Consider the following 25179-nt stretch of genomic DNA (forward strand, 5'->3'; position numbering starts at 1 on the left):
CTATGCAACCTATAATCACACTGCTACAGGCTACCTGAACACAAACATCAAGGAAGGTTGTTATGGGATCTGTTAACTCTGCATCAGTTTTTTGCACATACCTCAATTTACACAGAATTGTGTTTCCACAAGGCAGCACTCACACTTCCTAGCATTCCAGAGCAATTCAGCCCAAAACAAAGCAGATATTTCACAGAAAGCATGATAACCAACCACCTCTCCTGTATTAATTTCAATAAGGAAAATCCCATTTCCTCATATTCCAGAGAGTGAATCCAAAACACTTGCAGGTTTAACAAAACATTCTGCAAAACCTAGTAGACAGAGGAGGGAAGGAGGATGTTGTAGCTATAACATGGCTCAAGCTTTCACAGCATGTTGCAGGACTAAAGGTACAAAATCGAAGTACATTAGCTGTAAAGCTGTTTTCCGCAGTGATGTTTGTATTTTCTGTACTGTTTAATTCTATCAGAGGGGAGCTCAGCAGGGCAGACGTGATCAGCATCACACCACCAAGCTATAGCACTGCAGACTTGCTGCTTTTCTCTCCACAACTCCTTACGTACCTTAATCTTGCATCCTGTGCCAGTGCCACCATTCCTATGGTGACACCTCCCTCTGAATCTCAATCTGCATTGCAACCATCCCTAAGATCTCACCTATATTTTGCTATTACCACCTCAATTTTACAGGTATTAAGTACAGCCTGCATTTTCTCTAAGAGTGCCTGAGATGTCAACAAAAATAAACTGCAAATTAAGGGGGTTGTTTCTTTGTTTCTGACTTAATGTTTGACTATTAAGAGCAACCCAGGGTGGGCAGACCCTCCATAACAAGGATAAACAACCTTTCTGCTAGAGCTCTGCTGGACAGGAAGGACAGACCCCCAGGGGCGGAAAAGAAAGGCTTAAAGGAATTTGTTAGGAGCACTGCTCTCAATCTCCAATACTCCTGCAACTCCCTCAGCTAGTCTGGAGGTGCTCACAAACATATTTGCATATTGGCTGAGCATTCAGGAACATCAGGATAATTTCATTATCATCTTAAGAAGATACAGAGTGCAGGTCACAGCAAAATGGCTTGTCCCAGCTTCATCACTACAAACTGCTGATCAACCGGAACAGGAAACCTAGCCAACTGAAAACCTGCCCAGAGAAGAGAGCGAGAGGAGAGGGAGGGGAGAGACAAAACAGTGAAAGGATAGAGTAGGGAGAAGAGAGGCAGGAGAGGTTTCAAGTGGATTCACTCTGTAATCTGAGCACAAAAGCACAGGCAGAAAAAAATAACCAGGGAAGGAGCATCTTAGCCTAAGTTAATCTTGAAGAAGTCACCTAGGGGAACGTAAATATCTTGAACAGGATCAGAAAAAAACCAAAACAAACCAACCAAAAAAACCACCAAGTAGGAAGTCAGTTGTCCTGTGAATGGAAAAAACAATCTGTGTCCTAAAAGGAGAGCCACAAGAACAGCTGAACTTTGCTGCAGTGGTAACTATGCTGTATTCTAAACATATTCTGTTGAAAGCATTGCCTTTTATCTGAAGCACTGATGCACAGAGCAATTCAGTGGTCACTAGCAGTGTAAAGCAAAACTGTGGAACAGGAGCTCCCCTAACGAGGGACTGAGATGCCCACACAGCTCATGCAGACAGCGCAAAAAGGCCAGGGAATGGCAAGGTGCAGAACCTGTACTCCAAGCTCTGCTTCACCCTTCTCTGCCTGAAATCTTCCTCTGCCACTGGAATTGCACATACTCTGTAAAAGAAATCCCCCATGATAATAACCCTGCTTGGTGACCTTGGGTAGGTCATCAGCTGAACAGCTACCAGTTCCCCAAACACTCAGGCCAAAAATCAGACCAGCCCAAATGAAGGTTTGCAGACATGGATTTAGAGGGCTGGGACATGCACAAATAAATTTGAGCAATATCCCAGAGCAGTGGAGCCAAGCACAATCTGCATGCCGCAGGGAATGCTGACTATTTGTTGCTTTCTCACCTGACGCATCTGCTTCCTCAGGAGCTAGGCTTTCTCCCTAGCATCTCTGCCCCTTGCTTCTCTCATCTTTACAGTTTTCATTTGAAGTTATGGAAAAAAAGAACAGCATGGAAAGAGCAAGCAAAGGAAATTAAAACTACTGCAATTGAACAAGAAAAGCAGTCAGCAGCTATTTTTGAGGTGGACAATGCATAGTGGCAGACAAAGACACAATGTCCTCATCCCTCCTGCACAGAAGGGTGATGTTCTGTTTGCAGCTTTGGCATATTTCTGTAAGTTGCCCTCTTTTTCAGTCTGCGCTTGCTTTCATAATATACCAGGCACCTGGATCCCAGATGGGACCATTTCCACATCCCATTCCTATTATTTTTTAGGGCATGAAAGGAAGACCTTCCACATGGAGCCAAGCAGATCAGTACAATAGCACCATTTCCTTTCATTTCCTTCATCTGAGGAGTAGACCTGTGTTTAAGAAATCAGATGGGAAACAGCTGACCTCAACTGCTGCATTTGTACTTGTGAGTACTTACCAACACTACTATTAATATGACAGTCTCTTTTGAAAACTTTAAAACAATAAGATTCAACCACGTGCCTGCAGACAATGTGGTCAGGCAGTTAAGCTGTATAAATTAATCCATCACTGTGTATTTTTTTACAACACACGTAGTTAAGTTGTTCATCTATTTCATCTTTCTTCCTTTGCAAGGAAAAATAGTCAAAACCCACTAAAAACAATACCCAGATGACGTTTGGACATTTCAAAATCCAAAAAAACCACACAAATGAGAAAGAATTTTTATTTATGCATTTCTCAGAAATGATACAAAATGCAAATGGTGGTGAAATTTCTGAAGTGAAACACTTCAGCCTGAAAGCTGCCTGCCACTTCTTTGATAGCTATTTCTTTATCATTATCAGGCAGGTTGTTTTGACAGCTTCACTTCTAAGCTGACTGTAAATCTGTGAATATTTCACTGATGACTGAACTGGACAACTACTGACAATATCCATTGTCCCGGAGTGTGAAGATTTAGCCATGCTCCAGTAGCCAATAACATACCTGCATATGAGTCAAAGTGCTGAAAACCCATATTTACTTTGCACTGTGTAATTCATTGGGATTTTATAAAGTAATTGTTAACTATCTGACTAAATTAACAATGTGCTTCATGAGTTCAACCCTTCAAGGTACAGCTGCATTTAAACAATAACAAAACAGCTTAAATCTAGGAAAGAACAAGGGCTTTCTGAAAATTAAACTGGCAACAACAGCAAAAAATTTTATAGGGCTGCAGGATTTCTAGGTCTCCGTGGGGTGCTGCTTCTGTACACCAAACCATTAGCTTTAGTCCACATTGCTGTTTAGCCCCTAACGTGGAAAGAAAGTCATGCTCCTGTCTCACTAGAGCCGATGCCCAAGCAGAAGCTGCTCTGATAGGTCCTGCGCTTTCAGCCTGTGACAGTCAGGAGCTGACTGACACCCACCAAGAAAGAAGGGGTGCCCCGAGACAGCCCTTTGCAGCTCCTCGCTTCATGTTCTCTGAAGGGTGCTCCGCTTCAAGAGCCTGACCCTACGTGGTAATCACAGTTGGCATCCTAAATATGAAATGAACACTTGGCATCTTCATCCTTTCCAGTGTTTTATTTTCAACTGCTGGGTGTTCAGGCACAGATCATAAACAGCACCTCAACCCAGAGCATAGCAGCTGTCGGTATTCGCTGCTCAACAACAAAGCAGTGAGCCTGCCGAAAGATTTTTTTGAAAAGAATTGCTTTGGAAAAGAGGGAAGGGTTGGAGGCAGGAAACATGTTCTTATCTTTTAGAGAACTTACAGCTAATTTGATTATAAGTCTCTTCCTCACACTATAATTGGGCATTTCTGTTTCTGATCCTCAAACAACTGCCGCAGGCAGGGAAGTACAATCACTTCTTTATCCAGATTGAAAAAAACAACACAGTTTAAGTGACTAGCCAAAGGTAACGCACAAAGCTTATGGTGGAGCAAAGAACAAAACCTGTGTATCCAAGTATCATCTCTGCATCACATATGAAAGAGTACTGTGTGCTTCCCTGTTCTAGGACTTAGCAGAAAAAACCCTACCAAGATAAACATTACATTTTAAACTATCCACCTACAACTTTTTAATTTTAAATCTATAATGTCTAAATCCTACTTTTTTTATAAGTGCGTATTTTTGTTGATTTAACTACTTTTTGATCAAAGGACCTTAGCTTTTTTGGGGCGCTGTCCCATCTGCTGCCTGTATTTTGGGGGCATAGCAGATCAGGTGTCAAGAAGAAAGAACCGCACTGAAGCCAAGAACTGACCTCAGACCCTAGGAATGGCCATCATGATCCAGACAAGAGTCCAGCTAGCTCAACATCCCCCCACCCAATGGGGGTGGGGGGGCAGATTCCTTAGGGATGCCCAGGGAGGAATGAGGTAGGGCAAGAGTGTTTTCATTCCCTTCCACAGCACGTTTTACATGTCTCCTCTCTGAAAGAGCAAAATACAAGTGCATTTAAAGGTCATCACGCAGCTGTTATCACCTGCACCTCACTGTCTCCTGCAGCCATCATCCTCGCATTTCAGTCGCCTGGCATTTTTTTCAGAATCCACTAACCTATGGAAACAGTATAGACCCAACTTCCTCAGCTTACCCAAAAATCTTCTGAAGCAGATCCAGGAGCAGCCGCACTGCTGAGGCTTTCATGCTTCCCAGTGTGACACAGGGATGCCCACACCGTGCGGGAGGAGGAAGGATGAGCACTCTCACCCTCAGCGAGGTAACTGCTTTACTCACAGGTGCACAAGTTACGAATCAGAGAACTTGGGAGTCAGAACCCTCACGAATTAAGTAATGAATTAGCGAATTCACATGTTAGACTAGCCTGTACAAAGGGGATTGAGCTTGTTTGACACATTTGTTTTCTTTCCTAATGAGCTCATTAAATAAAGTTTAATTTGCAGAGTATATTGTCCTATAAATTTGAGAGATCCAAAAGGACTGTGACACTCCCCTCCCCTCAACCTGGTGTTCAAGGATGAGAAGAGAGAGAGGAGTTTTTCAGGTTTATAAATCCACATTTGCCTATAGGACCCAAGCAAGCATGGTTAACTCTTGTTGCGTTGCATGTCCTTCACACTAGATTCAAGTAACACTGACAGCTAATGTGACTAATGTCACAGGATGAAGCCAGACTCAACACATACATCTAATCACCCTAAAAGGACAGGATTTTTCTTACTACATATTTATTAGATTTCTGTCTACCATAGTTCTGTGTACATCAAATAATGAATTCCCGTCCTCTCCCAAAGGAGCGTATTTAATAGCTCAGACCGTTTCACTCTCAGGAAGTCACGTGCAGGAAACTCAAAGTTTCCATTTCAGCATTATCCCTGACTATACGCATAGTTCTGTTCTTTTTTCTGTGCTTGCACCTCTCATGCTTGTTAGATTTATGAACCCCTGTAGTCACTGCTTAGGCAAGTTATGCATATTTAATTCTTAAATTTTTCCTCATAAATGAATCTCTACAGCTTCTACCCATTTACACTGCTTTTGAGTTCCCTTCAATGATCAATATCTTTATGGTAATAGAACACTGAAGCCTCATACAGTATTTCAGGTACTGCAGGTACTGTCATACCAGCACTCTTACTTTCTTGTCCCCTGAAACAATTCCTCCCACACATGCAACACAAAATTACACTGGTCTTTCCCATCACCCTAGCATATTCCCATGGTTTCCACATCACTAAGACCTTTCTTCAGGAGTGCCAAAATTCAGTGGGTTTCCTCCCAGGGAGATGGGGAAGAGCAGGACAAAGGTATTACATTTGCTCTCTTCCTTTTGTCTAGCAATTTTTGTCTAGCACTGAGATAGTGCCTAGTAAAATGGAATATCAAGCGACTTCAAGTTTACTTCATTACAACAAAAATTACAAAATAAGTACTATGTCGACCACCCTAAAGCCTATCACTTTTATGTTGCTCTTCAGATGTCTTTCAGATTCTCTCTCAACACCCATGCCATGGGATTTCACTGAGACACAAGAGGAATTTATAGTTATTCATCTCTTTTATCAAATGGCTCAGAGTTTTATCTCACTGGCTTCAGCACCAGTGAGACAGCAAGGCCTGGGAAAAAATACACTGGCCACTTCAGAACTTCATCTTGTATTCTGCATGTGCGAAACATAAGGTACATGTAAGCACAGTCTCTCTATTCAGTAGCAGCAGCTGCAGGGGGATGTTATCAGCTGTGTTAAGACACAGCAGGCACTGCTATGCTGCCGCTGCTCTTCCCCTTCCCTGGAACATGGATTCTGGACCTCTGCAGGAGCATTAAGGGTTTCAGTCCAGAGGGAGAAACCAGGATGAGCATGAAAGGGGCTTTGAAGAAGGAAAACACCAAATCAAGCCAGCAAACTCATGACCATTCCTGCAGAAGCGATTTATGATATAGAGAGAGCCCTTGCATAATCACTGCACCCATTGATACAATACTAATATAAACTACCATTGGGATGGCAGGCTTGAAAACTCCTTCCTTTACAAACAGCAGGCTAAAGAGAGAGAAGACTGGCTACTGAACTGGCAGCTGACAAACAGCAAAATCCTACCCCACCAAACCACTAAATCATGTCCCTTTTAACAGCCATTCTATTACAGCCAGCACCTGTCCTGATACTCGCAGAAGCAAACTCCCTTATGCTGTGCTACACCAACACTACAGCTCAAGCAGAAACTTTGTTTTCCAGTGACTCTCAACAAATACTCAATAAATTCTAGTTTCTTTTTCTAAAGGAACCAGACATTATTTGTCCTTGCTCAAGAAGCAGGACCCTTTGCAACCATTTCCCTGGAGAACAATGATCTCTGCATGGTTTATTACCTTATTATACTGATGGGTGAAGAAAAATGAGACTCTAAGAGCAGTCTGCTTCTGGTAAATATTTAACTACTAGAATCATGGCAATATACTTCTCAGCTTGATTCTCCTTAACTATACTTCAGCATCACGCTTTCATCTTCCCCTATAGTCTGAAGCTGATAGTGTATCATATTTAGCAACGTAAGCCTACTCCCCCTCTGGGATGTGAACGGATCCTACTAATACATTACAACAGCATTTAATCTGAAGCGCTCTTCAGTCACTCCTCTTATCTGTTGAGATAAGGAATCATCTGTTTGTTCTGCACTTGTTGCTTTATGAGCTTCAGCTTCACCAATTACAAAAATTTGCTCTTTTCTCAACTATTAGCAGAGGGGAAGAATGATTCTTATTCTCTAAAATTATTTGGAGGAGACAGAGGGGTGGCATTTCACAGCTATGGATCAAGTGTTCTCCAGCTGGGTATAGACCGGAGCAGGGAGGCAGAGACATGGAAAAAGTTGTTGGCCGGTTCCAGGCCCCAGCAGCTACAGGAAAAGGTCAGTAGCAAGCGTAGAGCAGCCCCAATTTACGGCACCTTTCATAGGATGCCAAACAAGTCCTGGCCACTGTCTGTTCCAGAGAGTGAGTGCCCACAGCTCCACACAGCAGATTACAGCACCCTGGGCATCTCCTTCCCTGGGGAGCTTGAAGGAGGGAGTGGCTGGAATTACAACTATCACTTTTCCCTCTTCTTTGCCTCCTTCCGTCTGTCTTGAGCCTGTTAAAATTATACTTAGAGCAGTCAGTATGTTCAGATCTCCCTAGGAAAAAGAGTCAACTGAATCCTCTAAAAGCTCTGCTCCTCCTGTCAGCATTCAAAACTGAAAGGGGATCACCAGAGCAGCTCACAGAAAAGAACAGGCTCTACCTAAGAAGCCCAAGGGCTGGAGTTACAGGGTCCCAATCTGTAAATCTATTTACTAAGAAAATCATGTCCATTCATATTGGTTAAAATGCTACAAAAGTATCAAATCCAAAGGGCCAATCTGAAGTGCAGCTCTGGACACATCTGTAGGTCTAAGCAACTTCTTGCAATTTCTTTTCATGTCTTTTAGATGCCACTGCAAAGATAGGACAAAGCAGCTTTCATTCATATCTCTGATTTGCAGCAAACACTCTATTTAGGCCGTTTTCAGCAGAAGAAATGTTTTTTTAATGACAATTTAGAACACCACTTATTTCTGTAACTTCAGCTCAACTGTCACCAATTAACTGGCTGGCAGCATCTTGTTTCTTTGAGAGACAGCACCTCTGGCTTCCACTGAGTACCTATCAGCATGCTTAACCTCTGCTTTAGCAAAGAAAAAGACAATTTGACATGTTATTCTTGACAAGCTGCTCACCTTGATTCACAGCATCACTGGATAGATGTGATTAGTGTCCAGCTGGCTCAACACTTGATTTAGCTCTTGCCTCACTATAATTAAGACCTTAAAGATAGAGTTAAATATTTTTAAAATTTTTCACATTAGCTCTGATAAGGCTTTGTCAACATTAGAAGGAGTTTATTGATATAGCTATCATCAGGAAACATCTCGACAAAGACACAGGATATATATATATATATATATATATGGGAGTCCTTTAGCTACTACTACTAGCTCTGAAGTGTCTAATAAAATAAAAAAATCCACTCAAATTTTCTTCCCCATTAATTATCAAAGCTATCAGCCGCAATATAGAAAATGATCAATCAAGAGCAAAACCTGATGGCAATTAGAGAGCTAGATATTAAGTTGAGACTTTGCTGTATGTTTAGCAGAACATCACTCCTCATAGTTTTTCATATTCCTTGTAATTTTTAAATACCCTACCCCAAATTAAATGTGTAAGTATATTATGATAGCATGCTATTCAAAGTATTTTGAGTTTAGAACTTTCAAAGTAAACAGAAAACAGCTGACTAGTAAATGCTGTAAATTAAACTCAAAAACTGTTGTTGCAATATTGTCTCCTGTTCATGGGAATTTCAAAGTGTCCACGAAAAAGATTATGCCACTTCTTTGGAGAAAGAGATTTGTAGTATAGTTATACTAATAAACCTCTCACTATAGGAGTATCTCAAGTATGCAAAACAGGTAAATGACTACACTGGTTCTTTTTCCTTCAAAGATTTTATAATAGGATTAACACCAGTTCCTTGGATTTCGCCAACTCTAGGACTTTGGCTAGAAAATCCCTGCTGGTTACAGGTTTCAAAAGGCAGAATTCCTACTGCAGATGGAGCTATACCAGCAAAAGTAGTCCTTTTACTGGCACATCTTTCCTAATTTGAGCAGAGTTTATAAATTCCACTAGCAAAACAATGTCTGCTCAAGCAGACTTTGTGTTAAATCATGCTAGTACAGATTAACTGACTCCTTCCTTATGTAGGAGAGTCTGAACACTAAAGCTAGAAGTATTTCTAGCTGTTGAATGAGATCAAAAAATACTTTGATAAGAGAAACCTGAAACATTATCAAGGCAATAATCAGACTTCCTTCGTTTGGAAGATGTTTGATGATCATTCCATTCTGAAACAACACCCTTCTCATTCAGTCAAGTTAAAGATTAACTTAGGTCAATACTGCTGACCAAATTAAAAAAGTCTAATCCCAAACAGCAAAACATATCCATCAGCTACTCACAGACATCACATGCTCCAAATCCTTGTGCTATTTTTTTCAGATCTTCTGTAATTGCTTGTCTACAGGATAAGAATCTCAGTTTTCATAAAAGAATGTATTATCCTCTTGCCTATGAAAGAGCTTGAAAAAACCCCAAGTGTTCAAATCCATCTTAAAGGCTCAAATCCCAATGGAAGGCAAGTACACAGAACCATACTACTTGTTTAGAAAGTAAGTGCCTAATGTTTCTGAGAAGTTATGACATTAAGAATAATACACACTCACACAAAATATTCAAGGACTGCTTGCTGTCAAGTGACTGAATGTGGACACAGAGGACATTTCTAGAAATACGGAGGGAAAATGTCTTCTGTACCTTATAACCTACTTTGGTTAAGGAAATTTTTTGTTTTGTGTTACCTTGCGAATTTGACACTTAGACAAAAAGCTGCATGCTGAAGCAAGAGCCTGAAACAAGTTCTGGCACCACTGCTCTCTTACTGACCTGGTGAGAAGGTACACACTAGATGCACACTGCACAATACAGAAGGGCGGTCTGGTCCAGGTGCACCAACACACTGAGCAGCTACACGCTGCTTCCAGGATCCCAGCTAGTCTCTCCATATGGACAGTGTTTTCTGGATATAGCAGCCCACTCAGAACAAGCCACAGTGAAAAACATAATCATGCCCACAGAGCCCAATCTGCATCCAAGACCATCTGCAACATGAAATGCAGATACCCAGGACTGTCAACTCACTATCCTCATTACCAAAATGCTCTCAGACTGCCTATTGCTTTGTTATGAGGAAGAAAGACAGTGGGAGTTGAGCCGAGTTCCCCACAAATACACAGTAAAAGCATTCTTGTAAATCTTTCTCACATTATAAAACCTGCATCAAAACTGCAGTTTGGAGAAGCTGCAGTAGCTTATAACAAACACCTTTGGGTTCAGTAAAAGTCTTCCTGGAGTGCAAAATAGTGTCCAAATTTTTTCAGTGATGTCTTATTAAAAGTCTAGCAAATTAGAAAAAAACCCCTGATTAACAACAAGTGAGCAATAGAGACTCATAACCATGTTTGCAATGTGCCATCCTGGAAGAAAGTACAAGGGAAAATATAGTCACAATCTCTTTGACGCCACCATATTTTGCTGGAATGTGCTTTTTCAGTGTGCCGGTTCCAAGAGTGAGGATTTGATATGGATTAATAAACGTACTGAAAAACCTCTTTCCTCACTTGTTTTGTGGCTACACAGAGCATAAAGAGACCAATCAGTCTCTGTAGGTTGTTTCCCCCATATCTTTATTTTCTTTCACTCTCAGAGTAAGATGAAGTTCAGTCAAAAACCTACCATCTGCCATATTTACCTGTTGCAGCTGAAGTCTCTGAAGCAACATGCAAACTACTCAAATCTAAACAGAATCATTAATTAACACTATCAAACAATAACTTAAACAGAAAGGCATAGCCTGAATGGTTCTGCACTGATGAGGGGATATAAATACTGCAGAATGCATGTTACACCACGAAGAGCATGCTACAACAAACCAGTAACAATGTAGGCAAACTGCCCGCTAAATATTGATAGTTTGGGCTAAACACAAGAGTTCATCAATTCTGTGCTTTCACCACTGCCTTTGAATAAATGTTGTTCAACATTTCCTTCCCTCTGAATATGTGCTGTTGGGGTTCAACCGTATTTTCCTGAACTCAGACATTGGATTTTTCTGCTTTCATCAATGGGGGGGCAGGGACAGAGCATGAAAGCAGAGAACAAACCAAAACAAGTTCCTCCAGCTACAGCTTCCCCCTGAAGTGGATCCCCGGAGAACACTGAAAACCACATCACGACCCAATACTGGCTGGGAAAGCAGCACTACAGCAGCACGACCCTCACCGCTCTGCAGGCCTTCAGGCTGCACCATACGGTGACCTCTCGAATGAAAGAGCAGGGAGGCGCTTGGAGCAGAAGTTAGAGACAGACCGAGGGCCAGCTGCATTGGGCTGGGCTATGTGTGGTGTCAGCAACACTAAGAGAGATAAACTGTTTTTTTTTCATTTTCAGTGACACACACTGGTGAATTTCTAACAGCAGCAAGGGAGCCCCTCGTGACACCGGCAACTACCTGATTTAAATATAATGTCTCACCTGTCATCCCAGTTTTGAGTTTGACTACAAATGAAATAAAAAAGCAGCAGAGAAGATGGTTCCCGTCAACTCCAGGCCTACAAATAGCTGCTGGTTGACTATTTTTATGACGGCCACTCCCAGAACTTTGTATTGCTTGTGCATATGGAGTATTTCAGATTTGTGTCATGGAAATATATTATTTTTCTTTTGCATGCTTGCAGATAAGATTAGCCTGTGCCACAGGAGCATGCACTGACCTGTGAACCAGCACATCGCTGCTGGCTTCTTCTAGTGGATCTCGCGCGTCTGACTGCTGTCACGAGGTGCTGCATATTTTTCTTAAAGCTCAAGTCCTTGAGTCATGGATTACACAACGGGCTGACCCACCATTGCAGAGCCTCATCCAAAATCCAGAAACTATTAGGAACACCACAAAGGCCAAAGCAGTATCTAAGGGCTTGAATTCTAAATGTTATGTGACATTCAAAATTATTAGCAGCATATGAATAATCAACATCAGCGTTTTTGTTTAAGCCTGTTAATAACTTTTGATAGCATCCACCTTAGTACTTAACTTTATGCAGTTACTTCTTGCATTAGTTATGAATATTCACAACTTGCACAAAAGCCTTTCTAATATATCAAGAAAACTATTAACTACTGGTAGTTAATGCCAAGTAAGACAAGACGTGCTATAATTGTTAGTGGTAGAGTACACAGTTATACGATCTCACTTCTCAACAACCCAAAACTGTACTTATATTTGAATGCCAATCAGATTACAGCTTTCATCGGCTGGCTCAGGGGAATCCCCAAAGATAGTTACATCCCTGTTCATGAGAAAGTAACACGGCCAGTGCAGAAGGAAGGTAACCAACTCACAAGGAAACAAGCTACAGTATGCACAGCATTTCACCACTATGATGGTTTGCCCAGATTAAAGTCGTATCGGGTCTGATCTATAGCAAAATATACTCAATTTACACTTCCACTGCCATGAAGAACAGTTTGGGGTCAGTACTCCAAGAAGCATGCATGGTTTAACAGCTGTAATTCAGTTTTAGGGCCTGGGCTATTTGATGTCTCTTTGAATTACTCCAGCTCAGTCACCATTTCCAGTGTGCTTACAGTCACAGGGCACTGCAAGACCAAGCCTGAAACTTCAACCTTCAAACCACGATCTTCTAAGCACGCCTCATTTTATTACACCAGAAAGGCTACAAACACTGAGTACACACCTTTGGCTTCTGACTAAAGCCCGCAGAACTAAACAGGAACTATAGTTTCATATCCTACAGCATATCAAACTTTATGGCTTCAGATAAATAATGTTATTTAAAATTACTACAATAAAGAATACTGGAGAATGCTCTCACAACCAACAGATTAAAATGAGAAAAAAGTGGTAGAAAACTCAGTGCAGAAATTTCAGTGCCTGCACATTCAATTGGAACCAGCTCCAGCTCTGCAAAAAAATAGTGTTACCTGCCTTACAAGAAACTGCTTCTGACTGAAAGCCATTGCAACTAGCTGAGAAACTGTACCAGTCAGAACTGACTGCGAGATAAAAGACACTGCTGTGGTTCCAGTGCCTGGGAATACATTCTGGCAGGAATCTTGTCTCAAGATTTTTATTAGACTTTTCTTGGCTTAAATGAGTTGCAACTCATCCTGAGGCAGGTCATCTCCCAAGTCAACCGAGGGCAAAATGCCTAAGAACCCCCCATTCTGAACCTTCACAGTCTCCTTGTACAAGCAAGGCATATGCTTTGGGACATTGCGGGAACATACTATGGCTTCAAAAACTTTTTCAAACCAACAAGCAAACCGCCAATAGGTGTGCCACAAACACAAGTAACACGATGCCTGAATAGTTCAGGACTTATTTAAAAGCACCCTTTGGGAAGGCGCTAACAAGAATCCAGGGTATCACCTGCAGCATGTAAGATTAAAAGGGAACACATAAACTAAAAACAAAGTCCCATCTAACAGATTCAGTGTAAGGTTGAATCGTGGCATTTGGTTACTAAGCACAAAAGCTCCTCACAAAAGAGCTCCAAGGACTTGATTCAGTTTTCCTGTTTAAACATAATTCAGGGCCATCCAGCAGTCAAATCGAAACAGAGGAAGGCAGAAGAGACAGGCTCACCCTCTCACCTCTGGCAGCACAAGAAAACAGATTGCTCAAGATCACCAATTGCTGTGTCTCCATTCCCTCCCTCCCTCCTTCCCTCCCTCCCCAGATTTAACAGACTTCCTGCCTTTAGTTAAAAATATCAGCAAAAGTAGTGCTCTGAAAAAAATCAGTATTATTTACAGACCTGGTGAATTCATCTGCCTCAGTTCTGCCAATTCATGAGCTCAGTGTAAACTTTAAAAACTGTTGCTGTCTTTCAAGAACCTGGTGAGTTGTTAACAACTTCCTGGTAGTTTTATCTGGAATTTTAAAATCCTGAAAAGCTGCAGGGGGCCGGGGCAGGCAGTAAACTGAAGCTGATCCACTGAGAAGCTAAGATAAACTCTTAATCTTGCCATTTCACAGGTAACCATTCTATTTAAAACACGTAAGTTATACAAATCAGATACACAGTTCTTATGATATAGTTGTGAGAGATGACTGCCTTTAAGTTGCAATTATGTTATCTATGTTAACAGCATGATGTATTTACCCGAGCCACTGATCAAGATCCTTGACTTCAAACACTCAGTTGATTCAGAATTACTAGCCTTGGTACAGCATTCAGGACAGCAAGATCACAACTTCAACTTCTCACTTAGTATTTATTTTATTACAGATGTATTCTTCCACTGGGCTTATATTTTTGCAGTTGTTTTCATTTTACTGTTTGCAAACACTTCTTTCAGTTTCTTTCCTTGTCTAGGGCAAGGCAGACACAGACAGTATCTGCAGCAAAGGAAGCTGAACTACCTTGTGGTTATGCAGTGGGTTTGCCATCTGCTCAAATACTTTTAGACAGTTTAATCCATCTTAATTTATTACAATTAATTTAAAACTCGATTATTTGCTAACACATTTATTCAACTGCATACCCCAGGCTAGCCAAAATCTCTGCTCCACTCCCGGCTCAATCACCATTTGAGCACCCAGCCTCTATCTAGCTCAGCCTGGCGATTAGCCCACCGCTACACCGACCCTCCCTCCGCCCGTCACTGCAACCCTCAGAGGCACCCCAACTGCAAACCTGTGTTTGCGCCAGGTTTGCTCCTTGGATCAGGAACCCTGTCATGACTGTGTTTCACATGAGTGACTCCAGCCTAGAGGGGCCAGATGAGGAGCAGCTGGGACCACAGAGGTCCCTAGGAGTGTAGATGCTGCTGTGTCTCAGGGGCCTGGCACCTTTGTACTTTTATTTGGAACAAACACGTAAAGGTGAGAGATGTGTTTTATAAAAAAAAGTCTTTCTTCCACAGATAGCACCATGGAACATGTTCACAACTGTGCTGCCACAGGCAGAGAGAGACTGGTTCAAAAAAGCAAGTACAGAACATCAGATAATGAATAGTTTGCACAAAAAGGTACAGAGAAGGTCAGGTCAGGCCCTAGAAAAAAGAACCGCAAACAAAACGGTAGGAACATTGTTCTGCGAACAGTATGGCATAAGCGCTTCAGGTAGAGGAGGCGACTGCACTGTACATGGAGAACACTCATCTTTTCCTCATCATGGCACTCTCATCAAAGTGATGTCCCCATGATATATTAAGTTTGTCTTGCCAAAAAGAAAAGCAATGTAATTTTTCCTCCACTCTGGCAAACCTACAAGACATTTAAAGATGCTTTTGTGATCTCTACATCAACTTCATGGTCTCTTATTATACTTTTAAGTACCATGGGGAGACACTGGGAAGATGAAATCGCTGCCTACTTTGCAGATAAATACATTGCTTAAAAGAAGACAATTTGTCTCTCCATCTGACTAGAATGCGAGGACTGAAGTAATTTTGATCTAAAATGACTAGATAGTAAATGTAAAGATATTTGCTTCAAAATTGTTTATCTGAAGTACATGTAAATTATACTTGCCTGTGTATAATGTACTCAATTTTTCTGTCCTTTTGAAGATGCACTGCCTGTGCTCATCGTGATAAATGCAGCTCTTAAAAGGTATAAATTTCCCATTTTTACAGTAAACATCTTTTTTGCATTTCAGTCTGAGGGAATACTGAATGTTTCCTCACCAGTAAGGGGAGGTTGTACTCGTCAGTCATCATCACACAAGTGCAAAGCTATTTGTTTATCCACGGACCGACTGCTGACACCTGACACTTCCACACAAACAGGGGAGTAGGTGACTTACCCCAGCCAGTCCCCCTTGGATGAAGGAAAATTAGTTTATGGACTACAAAAGCTACCATCTTCAGTAGGCAGGCAGCCAACCAACGTCCATTTTTAACTTCTATTCCCTTCTTCAGCTGTTGTGTTACAGTAAATAGAGTCATTGTAACACACGGGATTTATTTTACTGGTGATGGACCTGACCTTCAGAGTCTAGATCCACACTTTCCCAACACTTGGGGATCACAGACTTTGGGTCAAGCATTCCCCATAAGCCATCTATCCTCACCATGATCACACCACAGATTCCTCATACGCTGTATCAGTTACAAACGGGTGTACAGCAGTACTTTTATAGACCAAGCCACTCTCCACAGATCACAGGAATTAAAGTGCAGCCTGCCTGGCAAACACAAAGTATACTGGGGACAGCATGTAAGAATACCTGCATTGGATGCAATTTCAAGATGATTCAGGACTCAAGCGTCAGCTGAGGATGGAAAAAGTCACAGGAAGTAACATGTAAGCCTGAAAACCGTCCTCCTCCTAACATCCCTATGCAAGTTCACAGAACAAATAGCTTAATTCAATTTTTCATTAAGCTCCTCAGATTAGCTTGGGATACCAGAAACAACACAGTGACCAGTCATAACAGTGGCAGAAGTGACCTTATAAAAATACACCTTGTTCCTCACACAAACCTAATCACCAAGTTATTACTCAGTATCTTGACAGCAAGACAGAGGGCAAGGCAGCAACAGAGAGAACCAGTCTCTCCTCTTCACCTTTCTGGAAAAGAGCAGAAGAGAACAGAAACCAACACAGAGCAAGAAAGAGCTGGTGTTACAGGCCCTTGACAGACACTTTATTAACATCATATTACAACAAGGCCCAGAAGTGACTGTGAAACACCTCTGGGCTCCAAAGAGCTTATTGCCTTCTTGCCTGGCTGGGAACCCCCCCGCCAATGAGCAACCCAATGAGAAATTCACCTTTGCTGCTGACTTGCAAGTATGCCGTCAGGGTGAAGATGATCCTAAAGAAAGCAAGCCTAGCTCAAGCCCAGCTATTCCATTCATTTTCCTTCAGCTCACTTCCCCTCAAGGGGAAGGGGGGAAATGAGGATTTTAATGTTTAACTAGATGTTGACAACAGGTATGCTGTTTGCTTCCTCTCCGATGCCAAAAATCTCACTGTGTAAGAAGGACTTCATAAGGTGAAGTCCTCACCACAAGAAAACAAAAACCAACCAACCAAAAAAAAAAAAAAAAAAAAATCTCTATTTCCCATTCCTGCCTCTCCCACCCCTTCAGAAATTACGGTATTATAAGCTCTAGAACAAGGTCTACGTTTTTGCCCTGTAAGATTTAAAACCTAAAAATGTAAAAAGGAAAAAAAAAAAATCAGAAGAGACTCATATCCTTAAAACATGCACTAGGTTTGTAAACAGCATTAAGTACTCAGCACTTTAGTGATTTGTGGTAAATCTTCAGAGTGGCCAAGACACTTGCAAAGAAAGTTTCTCGGACACGCTCTAGAGGTTTAGTATTAGTCTTTTTACAGGTACACAAAACCTGAGAGCAAAGGCCTTGCCCAGAGAGCTAGAAGGAACAGTGCCAGACTTAGATGTTCGTCGTCTCATGAGCAACAAAAAAATTAGTCACACTTACAGCACTGTTTGTATGACCACATCCATTTCAAATGAAATCACAGCATCATTTTCTGTCATCTACTTCGTTAACCACAGAGCACCCAGTACAGGTATCACTGCATGGTATGACTACCCCCATTCTAAATTTAAAAAAAATACATAAAATAAATAAACAATGTCACTATGGTTATTGACAGGAAGCTACATACATTTTTATTTTCCTTTATGATAAGCCTGCTGCATATATTTGGAGTAATGTACTTCACAACCTCTGGGAAGCACAGCCTGTTACATCTATATCATGTATGAGAAAGCTCTTCGGGAAGTTTGCTGAAACATCATAGAGATTCTGCTACAGATAGTAATGTCGGACCAGCATTTCCGTTTTATGGTTTCCTTACATTTTTTGCAGTACCGTACAGACTCTACTTAGCACACAAAAGCCCGTGATCCTGAAGAGCACGAGTGCGCTCTTTCCAGCCTTGCAGGAGCTGGTTTTCACTTCCTTTCTTCAGGATTGCCTTACTCACACAAACACCAAAGACACACATCTACTGACACTGACTCAGAGTAGGCAAAAAAGCATCCTAATATTGTATGCAGAGAGCTGATTTGAGCCACACATTCCAATTCACTGCTTTCCTGTCATGCCCTGTTGGAAAAAAAACACTGACAATTTTGGGAAGTCACACTGTTGATGCCAGTTTCAAACACTGAGTGAGGCTGGTTATTAGAAATTTTCTAAACCTCTAAGGAAATGAGTGTTTTGCAGGTAATTATGCATGCACATACAAGAGTATCTTACAACCCACTGAGTTACTACAGAATCTGTATTGGAGGGAGAAGACACAGAAGAGCAGTATATGAGAGTATGTGTGGAAGTACGAAGGATAATGAATTTCTGTGCTATGTATCACATCTCTCCACAGGAGTGTATTTATCAGAGAAAATGTACCCATCTCCCAGCTGCCAGATGAGAAGATATAGCAAGTAGGTAGCAAATAGCAAGCAAATAGCTAGCAGCCATTCCCAATATCATCCTGTTATTCTGGCATAGACACAGTACCAATGGCAAATAAACAAACTTGCCGAGACAGGCACATTTCCTACAGCAAGCGCCAGAGACCTTCTAAATGGCTTTTTAAAGGCATTTAGGAATTAGTATTTGTAAGAGTGAACAGTACTTCCATAAACAAACAGTTAAGTGGGTTGAATGTTTTGGTTGACATACACAGCCAGCAGAAGCACAAGGTTTCTGTTTAGAAACCAAGACTTGGATCAACAAGCTAACTTTTGTTGTGCAAGGCTTTCAAAGGGAAGGAAAGATGAGGGAAAACAGGCGCAGTGGCCACAAATTACTTCCAGTTCTTGGCTGCAATTAGATCTCAATTTCCAAAGGACCTGAGTAGGCTGAAAATACAAAGCAGGGACTTAAACCACATTTATGTGAAATATTCAGCTGCACAAGACACTCAATGATAATTCACTTCTCCGCAGCTGCCTGGGATGTCCTGGGGTTGCTGCTCTGACAGAGTATCTTAGAAATCCCAGCAGCAGAGTATGTGCAAAAGAGAAAGGAGCAAAATAAAAAATCCAAATTAAAAAATACACTTCCAATTATCCTGTGGCTATTAGGACACATTTAGATCCCTGCTTATAAGGCTGTATAAAATTGGGAGGACAAACTGGATAGGTATAATGGTGGGAGCATTATGGTAACTTGGGAGTAAGAAGATAAAAACTAACAGGAAGGACAGGAAAAAAGTTCAAGCCAGTCTGAGGAACTGGGTAGTCAACAACTTACCAGCTGAAAGCATTAAAAGAAACATTTTTGACAGATATGGATGACACTGGGAACTGACCAAAAAACACCAAAAATAAAACCCTCTCTACTCTGCTTTCCGCAGATAAACAAAACCAATGACTCTCCTACTGGCTGCAGTTTGCAACTAGGAAGAAAATTCCCCTCAACAACAAGCCTACGTGATATCCTAATCAAGGAAGAAAACAAATCTGCAATGTTTTTCACAGAAGCAATTTGATCTTACCAGCTTACACACAATCTTTCCCCCCACCAATGTATTCCAGAGGCACAATTTTAAGAGAACTTTGCACACAAAAATGGAATGCATTCCGAATTAATGCTGTTAAATAAACTCACATTTTAAAAAAAATAAAGTTTTCCCATTTTAGTTCCCTCGCTCGTACTTGTTCAAAGCAAGCCCTGCCTTTTGCAGGAGAAATATCACCACTCCAGCATCTTCATACAGGATAGAAAGAGTTTTAGCTAGAATGGGGCTGTGCATCCACAAAGAAACCTGGTTTTAAGCTAAGAGAAACTCCATAACCCAGGCTTCATTTTCCACAGATGCCACCCATCCCAACTGATGTAGGCATGCTAGTACAGATCTCCATAGTATGGACTAAACTGGGAATCTCACGTATACGAATGGCCATAAAAAGCAACACAATTTTAGATCAGTTGGATTCAGCAGTACAGAGAAACTAACTAGGATAATCTAAAAAAAAAAAAAAAAAAAAAAAAAAAATTAAATGCAGTCCTTTCAACGTTTCCTGGCTTAGAAGGTTTATGAATATATAAAAAAAACCCCAGCAATTTTAAGCTTTGACTCTGTGTTAACACATCTGTTCTCCACTGCAATATGCTGAGGGGTGCTTTTCCTCCTGGAGAGCAGCACCAGCAGGGCATTTCTCTCAGCAAGAGCTGCGGGAGTTAAAACATGCAAATGAAGAGGAAGCGAAAGAGCTGGCAACCTTTAGGTTTCGCCACACACAAAATAACTGCAGCGTTACAAATCTGGGACTCTAGCAAAATGAACTGCACCCTTTCGGGAACACAATTATGTGTAATAAGAAAGCCTGTCCACAGAACACAATATAACATGCTTCACTTAATTTGAAAAACTAAGTGTTCTGTCTAAGCACTAGCCACTTAAAAAAAATACAAAAAACCCACACATAACAAAAAACTCAACTTTACAAAATAAAGAGGAATTTGTATAAGCATCGCTCGGAAGACAAAGCAGCTAATCACAGCAGAAGAGTTGTGGATTTTGTCTGAAAGCAGAGCTGAGAAGCTAACAATTAAGGACACAGCTCTTTAGGACAGCAATCCCTGCTTTTACAGAAAAATTACAGCAAATTAGCCATTGCAATAATGGTCCATTTGTCCCCACAGCAGTGTATTTATCAGTCGAACACAGAGCACACAAATACACTGGATACTTGCACACCTGCCCATCAACACAGTAATACTTGAGTATTTGGCAGTATGTGATGACTAAGAACATGTACCATGACCCTGTGTGGCCACTGAAGTATCACCTCTAGCTTTACAAATGGAAACCTACAGTCAACGCCCCAAAAGGTATTTCAGCAAACTTATTTCCATCACCAAACACAGCACGAAACAAGCTGGAGAACGCGGCCTGCGATGGCACCAGACCACACCACATACAAAGGCAACAAGCAACCGAGCCTTGCTTTCCTCAGCCCCACACAAGCACTCCAACCTTTCCTTCCAGAACTAGAGGCAAAATATTTGTTCACCCAAATAGCATCGGCAAGCAGGAGAGCTAGCAACACACAACAGCAATGAATAACGGGGGGAAAAAAAAAAACCCACCCCAACAGAAGATACTGGTGAAAAAAAAAACAATAATCACAATAGCATTTGCGCTGGACAAGATGCACATAATCTGATGTTCTGCAGTACATTGAAATCTAACAAGCTAAACAACTACAATAACAATTGGGACATTTTTTATTTTCACTACCTTGAAATTACAGCTACAGGCCATTCATTTAAGGTTTACAACAAATATTTTAACTGCCTGAACTGTTCTGCAGACATATAGTCAAAAAACTGAAAGGTACCCAAAGATGAAAACAGAAAGGGGGAAGTCAGTAAACATGCTTCATTATCTATCATGCTAGCAACCCTGTAGAAAAACTAGGACTATGGATTCCATATATAAAAAGCATTTTATATTAATTCATTCAAAAAATTTCCACTTAAGAAATAAACAAAATCTTGCATTAAACACTCTTCCCAATTAGAATTTTCCTCAACATCACAACATCCCTCCCCTTAACCTATTCAGTGCAAGAATTTAATTCCTGAGTCATGTCACTGTCGTGTTCTATCCAAAAAAGTAACAGGGCCGATCATTTTTCTGCTCTTTCTTATAATGGCAGCACTGCCAAAGCAAGAGCTTTTCCTCCTCCTCCTCTCCTTTTTGGTGTCTCTTCTTGAAGCTTTATCAGCTTTCAGTCTCATTTTAGAGCCTTACAAAAGCACGAAGCTTGTCTGCAAAGCAGCACCCTGGAGCAGTTACAGGTGACAAACTGAGTATGTAGTATCAGTGTGTGCTGAATGACAGTTTAAATGCTCTCAGGGAAGTGCAAGATGTTTTTAGCACACTGCATTTGAACCTTAGAAGATTAAGGAGACTAAGTCAATATTTATCTTGAATTCCCTTCTTAAATGTCCTCAAATACACACATGACAAAGCAAAGAAGGGCTATTCACATTAACAGAGGTGGGACAAATTAATACCACAGAATTTTGTATAAGGGTTTGTGAATAGCTTGTGCAAAAGTTCTAAGCAAGAAGTACAGAGTTCATTCTGCACAACTCCTCAACTCCAACTGCCACCACAGGTTTGGAGACCCCGGCTGTGGAAGCTGCTCACTAACGAGCCCCAGAGCCCCCCAAGCTTCCTTCTGTGGATGTCACCACACCCCACAGTGACTTGCTATGGACAGGCTCTGCATGCAGGGACGGGGTTTTGTCGTGTTTTGTCACAGCAACGTTTCCAAGCACATATATATCATCTCTGTTATTAAAAACAAGAGTCAAGGGTTAACCTGTCTCCTCTCCCAGCCGGCAGTCGCTCTGGACTTTACAACCGCGTTGTCCTACGTCCCAGCAGATCTTTAACGTCACCGTGCCTTCATGTTTTCCTTCATCCTTCCTACCCATAGGATCTCCGAGACTTCTTAAAGCCAAAAGCAGCTCAGAGGCAGATGGATTTCATTATTTTCATGCGTACAAGGCAGTTGCACGAGAGCAAACTTTTTTTTGCGCTCCCATTTTACTTCTCGCACTTCACAACAGCACCCTGCGACTCACCCCATTACCCTCCGACCAGCCCCGAGTCGGAAAAGCGACGCAAACGCCTGAAAAGTAACTGGGGCAGCCGTGAGGCCGGAGGGGCACAGCGGCCCCCGGCAGCGAGGCCCCGGCCGCCGCCGCGCGGCCCCTCACGGCGGTCCCCAAACCGCCACCCGCGGCCGTTACAGCCGCTCCTCCCCGCCCCCGCCAACCGCCGCCCCGCGCCTGAGTCACCGCGCCTCTCGCCAGGCAGCGACGCCCCGGGCCCCCCCCCGGCCCCGGGGAAGCGAGGCAGCAGCGGGACGGCCCCGCGGCGCATCCCCGCAGCCGCTCCCGCTCCAGCCCGGCCGGGGCAACGCCGCTCCGGCGCTACAACTCCCCCAAGTTTTATCCCTCCGCGCCCCCGCCGCCGCGCCGAGCCCCGCCACGCCTCAGGGCGGCCCCGCGGGCGGCCGGGGCGCCTCGCCGCCGGGGGGAAGGCGGGCGAGGTGCCAGCAGCGGCGCGGGGGAGTTCCGCCTCCTCCCGCCGCCGCCCCGCGGTGAGCCTGGCCCGCTCCCCCGCTCACCTGAGGCGCTGGGGGCGGCGGGCAGCCATCCCGCCCGCCCCGCGCTGCGCGGCCGCTCAGCAGCAGCGGGGGCCGCCGCTTGCCCGGCGGCCAGCCGCTCCGCACCGCCCGCCCCAGCCCCGCCAGCATCGTCCTGGACCCGGACCTCCTCCTCCGGCGGGGAGCGGGCCGCCTCCGGGCGCCCTCCGCCGCGGCTCGCCTCGGGGCGGGCGGCGCTGGCTGCCACGCCGGGCGTGGGCGAGCCCGAGCGGAGGGCGTCTCCTCCGGCGGTCGGGGTGGTTTTTGGATGGTGCTCCTCTTCCCCTTCCCGCCAGCCGCCGGGGAGGGACAGGGCCGGGCTGCGCAGCTCCCCCCGTCCCGCTTGACGGGGCGATCCCGCCCTTGTACACAGGTGCTGTCCCCCCTCCTCTGCATCTTTCTTCTTGCAATTGAAAACGGATTTCAATAACTGTATTTATAAATGAGATTAAGAGAATCGTAGGTCTCTGTCTTACCTGAACACCTGCCTTTTCTGTAGCTGAGTAGTGCCTTTTTTGAGGAACAGGACTATTGCTACCCCCCGTTTCAGGGGAATAGACGCATTCTGGTACCACAGAAATGAACAGCAAAGCACAAAAGTAAAACGTTCTTGGAGTTGGTTATTTTACAAGAAAGTTCTGTTTACCCCAGTAGAGCAATTAAGAAGGCTTAACCCTTTTCTAGTCAGTCATTTGATACCACCTTATCCCACAGAATCTCCATGCCCACAAACGCAGGTTTTTGTGTTCAGTACAAACCACTGAAGTGCATCAGACCCCCGGCATTACATCAAGCAAACGGACAGGAAAGCGCTGTATTCCTCTGCTGTCTCTGCCCTTTACGATGTTCCTCCAGAGCAATGCTGCACAAAGCTAAAACCAACTTTACCCGATGATGACAAAAGGATCTTAGAAACTGGGCTGCTGCGGATCTGAAGGAGCGACGCTATCAGGGAAAAACTCCACAACTCACTGCACGCTTGGTGGCTCTGGGGGACTGAATACTTGTGTCCATCTTCCAAGCTCTGGAATGGAAACCTTATGCAGCTAAAATCATGGGGCCATTCATTCCCATTTCAGGGTCACTGCAATCCCTTAAAGTGAGCATGGTCCCAGGGAAGAGCAGAAGAGGAGGAGTTGGACTGTTAACAGGCAGTGACTCCCAAATGCATACATACTTGTCATACAATCACAATTAATATTCATCATAGCAAAAATTCCCCAAATTTTATTGGAGTCATTTTCCTTTAGCCAAAGTAAGAGTTAATTTCTGGACTTATGTACCATTTTAAGTAAATTATATTAATATCCACAAAGTTGCCAAAGGTGAAATAAAGGATTAAAGAGTTAAGTACATTAATTCAAAATGGAATATTTATGGGTTCATCAAGCAGCGGTAACTAGGTCATAGTAACTGGCTTTTTTTTTTATACTCCTACCACATAGTGATGGTTTTATCAAAATTATCTTCTTTGGGGAGGAAAAATCAGTGTCAGGACCAGAAAAGAGATCATTTAGTTTTGGTCATTGTTCAGTGCTACACTTATTTTCTGGACTTTGTTTTAAAAGGTCAATAAAGGAGCAAAGAAGCACTGCTGCTCACAGGAGCTTGTGGGTGTTAGCTTCTACAGGGGACTGGGAAACAAGACTCATGTTTTTATCTACAGGCCAAGAGAAACCAGAGAATGTTTCTCTAGTTGGGCCTTGCGTCACTGCCAAGTTTGAAATGATGACTTTTGACTCTTTGAAAAACCTGCCCTACGTTTACCTTTCACACCTTTCCGATTGCCTCATGAGGCAACTCCTGCTTTGTTGCCTAAGCAACACGTT

The 25179-nt window shown here is 42.8% G+C and overlaps 1 protein-coding gene across 1 annotated transcript in view; it reads right to left on the reverse strand.

Annotated features, from left to right (window-relative positions):
• The window catches only part of MCUB (mitochondrial calcium uniporter dominant negative subunit beta), a 52873-nt gene extending 29412 nt beyond the window's left edge, over positions 1–23461 (reverse strand). Inside the window, exon 1 of the mRNA XM_075709501.1 lies at positions 23333–23461. Coding sequence (XP_075565616.1) covers positions 23333–23461 — 129 coding nt within the window. The remainder of the gene's footprint in view (positions 1–23332) is intronic.
• Positions 23462–25179: the final 1718 nt, after the last annotated feature.

The sequence above is a fragment of the Pelecanus crispus genome, chromosome 4 (genome assembly GCF_030463565.1).
Source record: "Pelecanus crispus isolate bPelCri1 chromosome 4, bPelCri1.pri, whole genome shotgun sequence".
Taxonomy (NCBI): domain Eukaryota; kingdom Metazoa; phylum Chordata; class Aves; order Pelecaniformes; family Pelecanidae; genus Pelecanus; species Pelecanus crispus.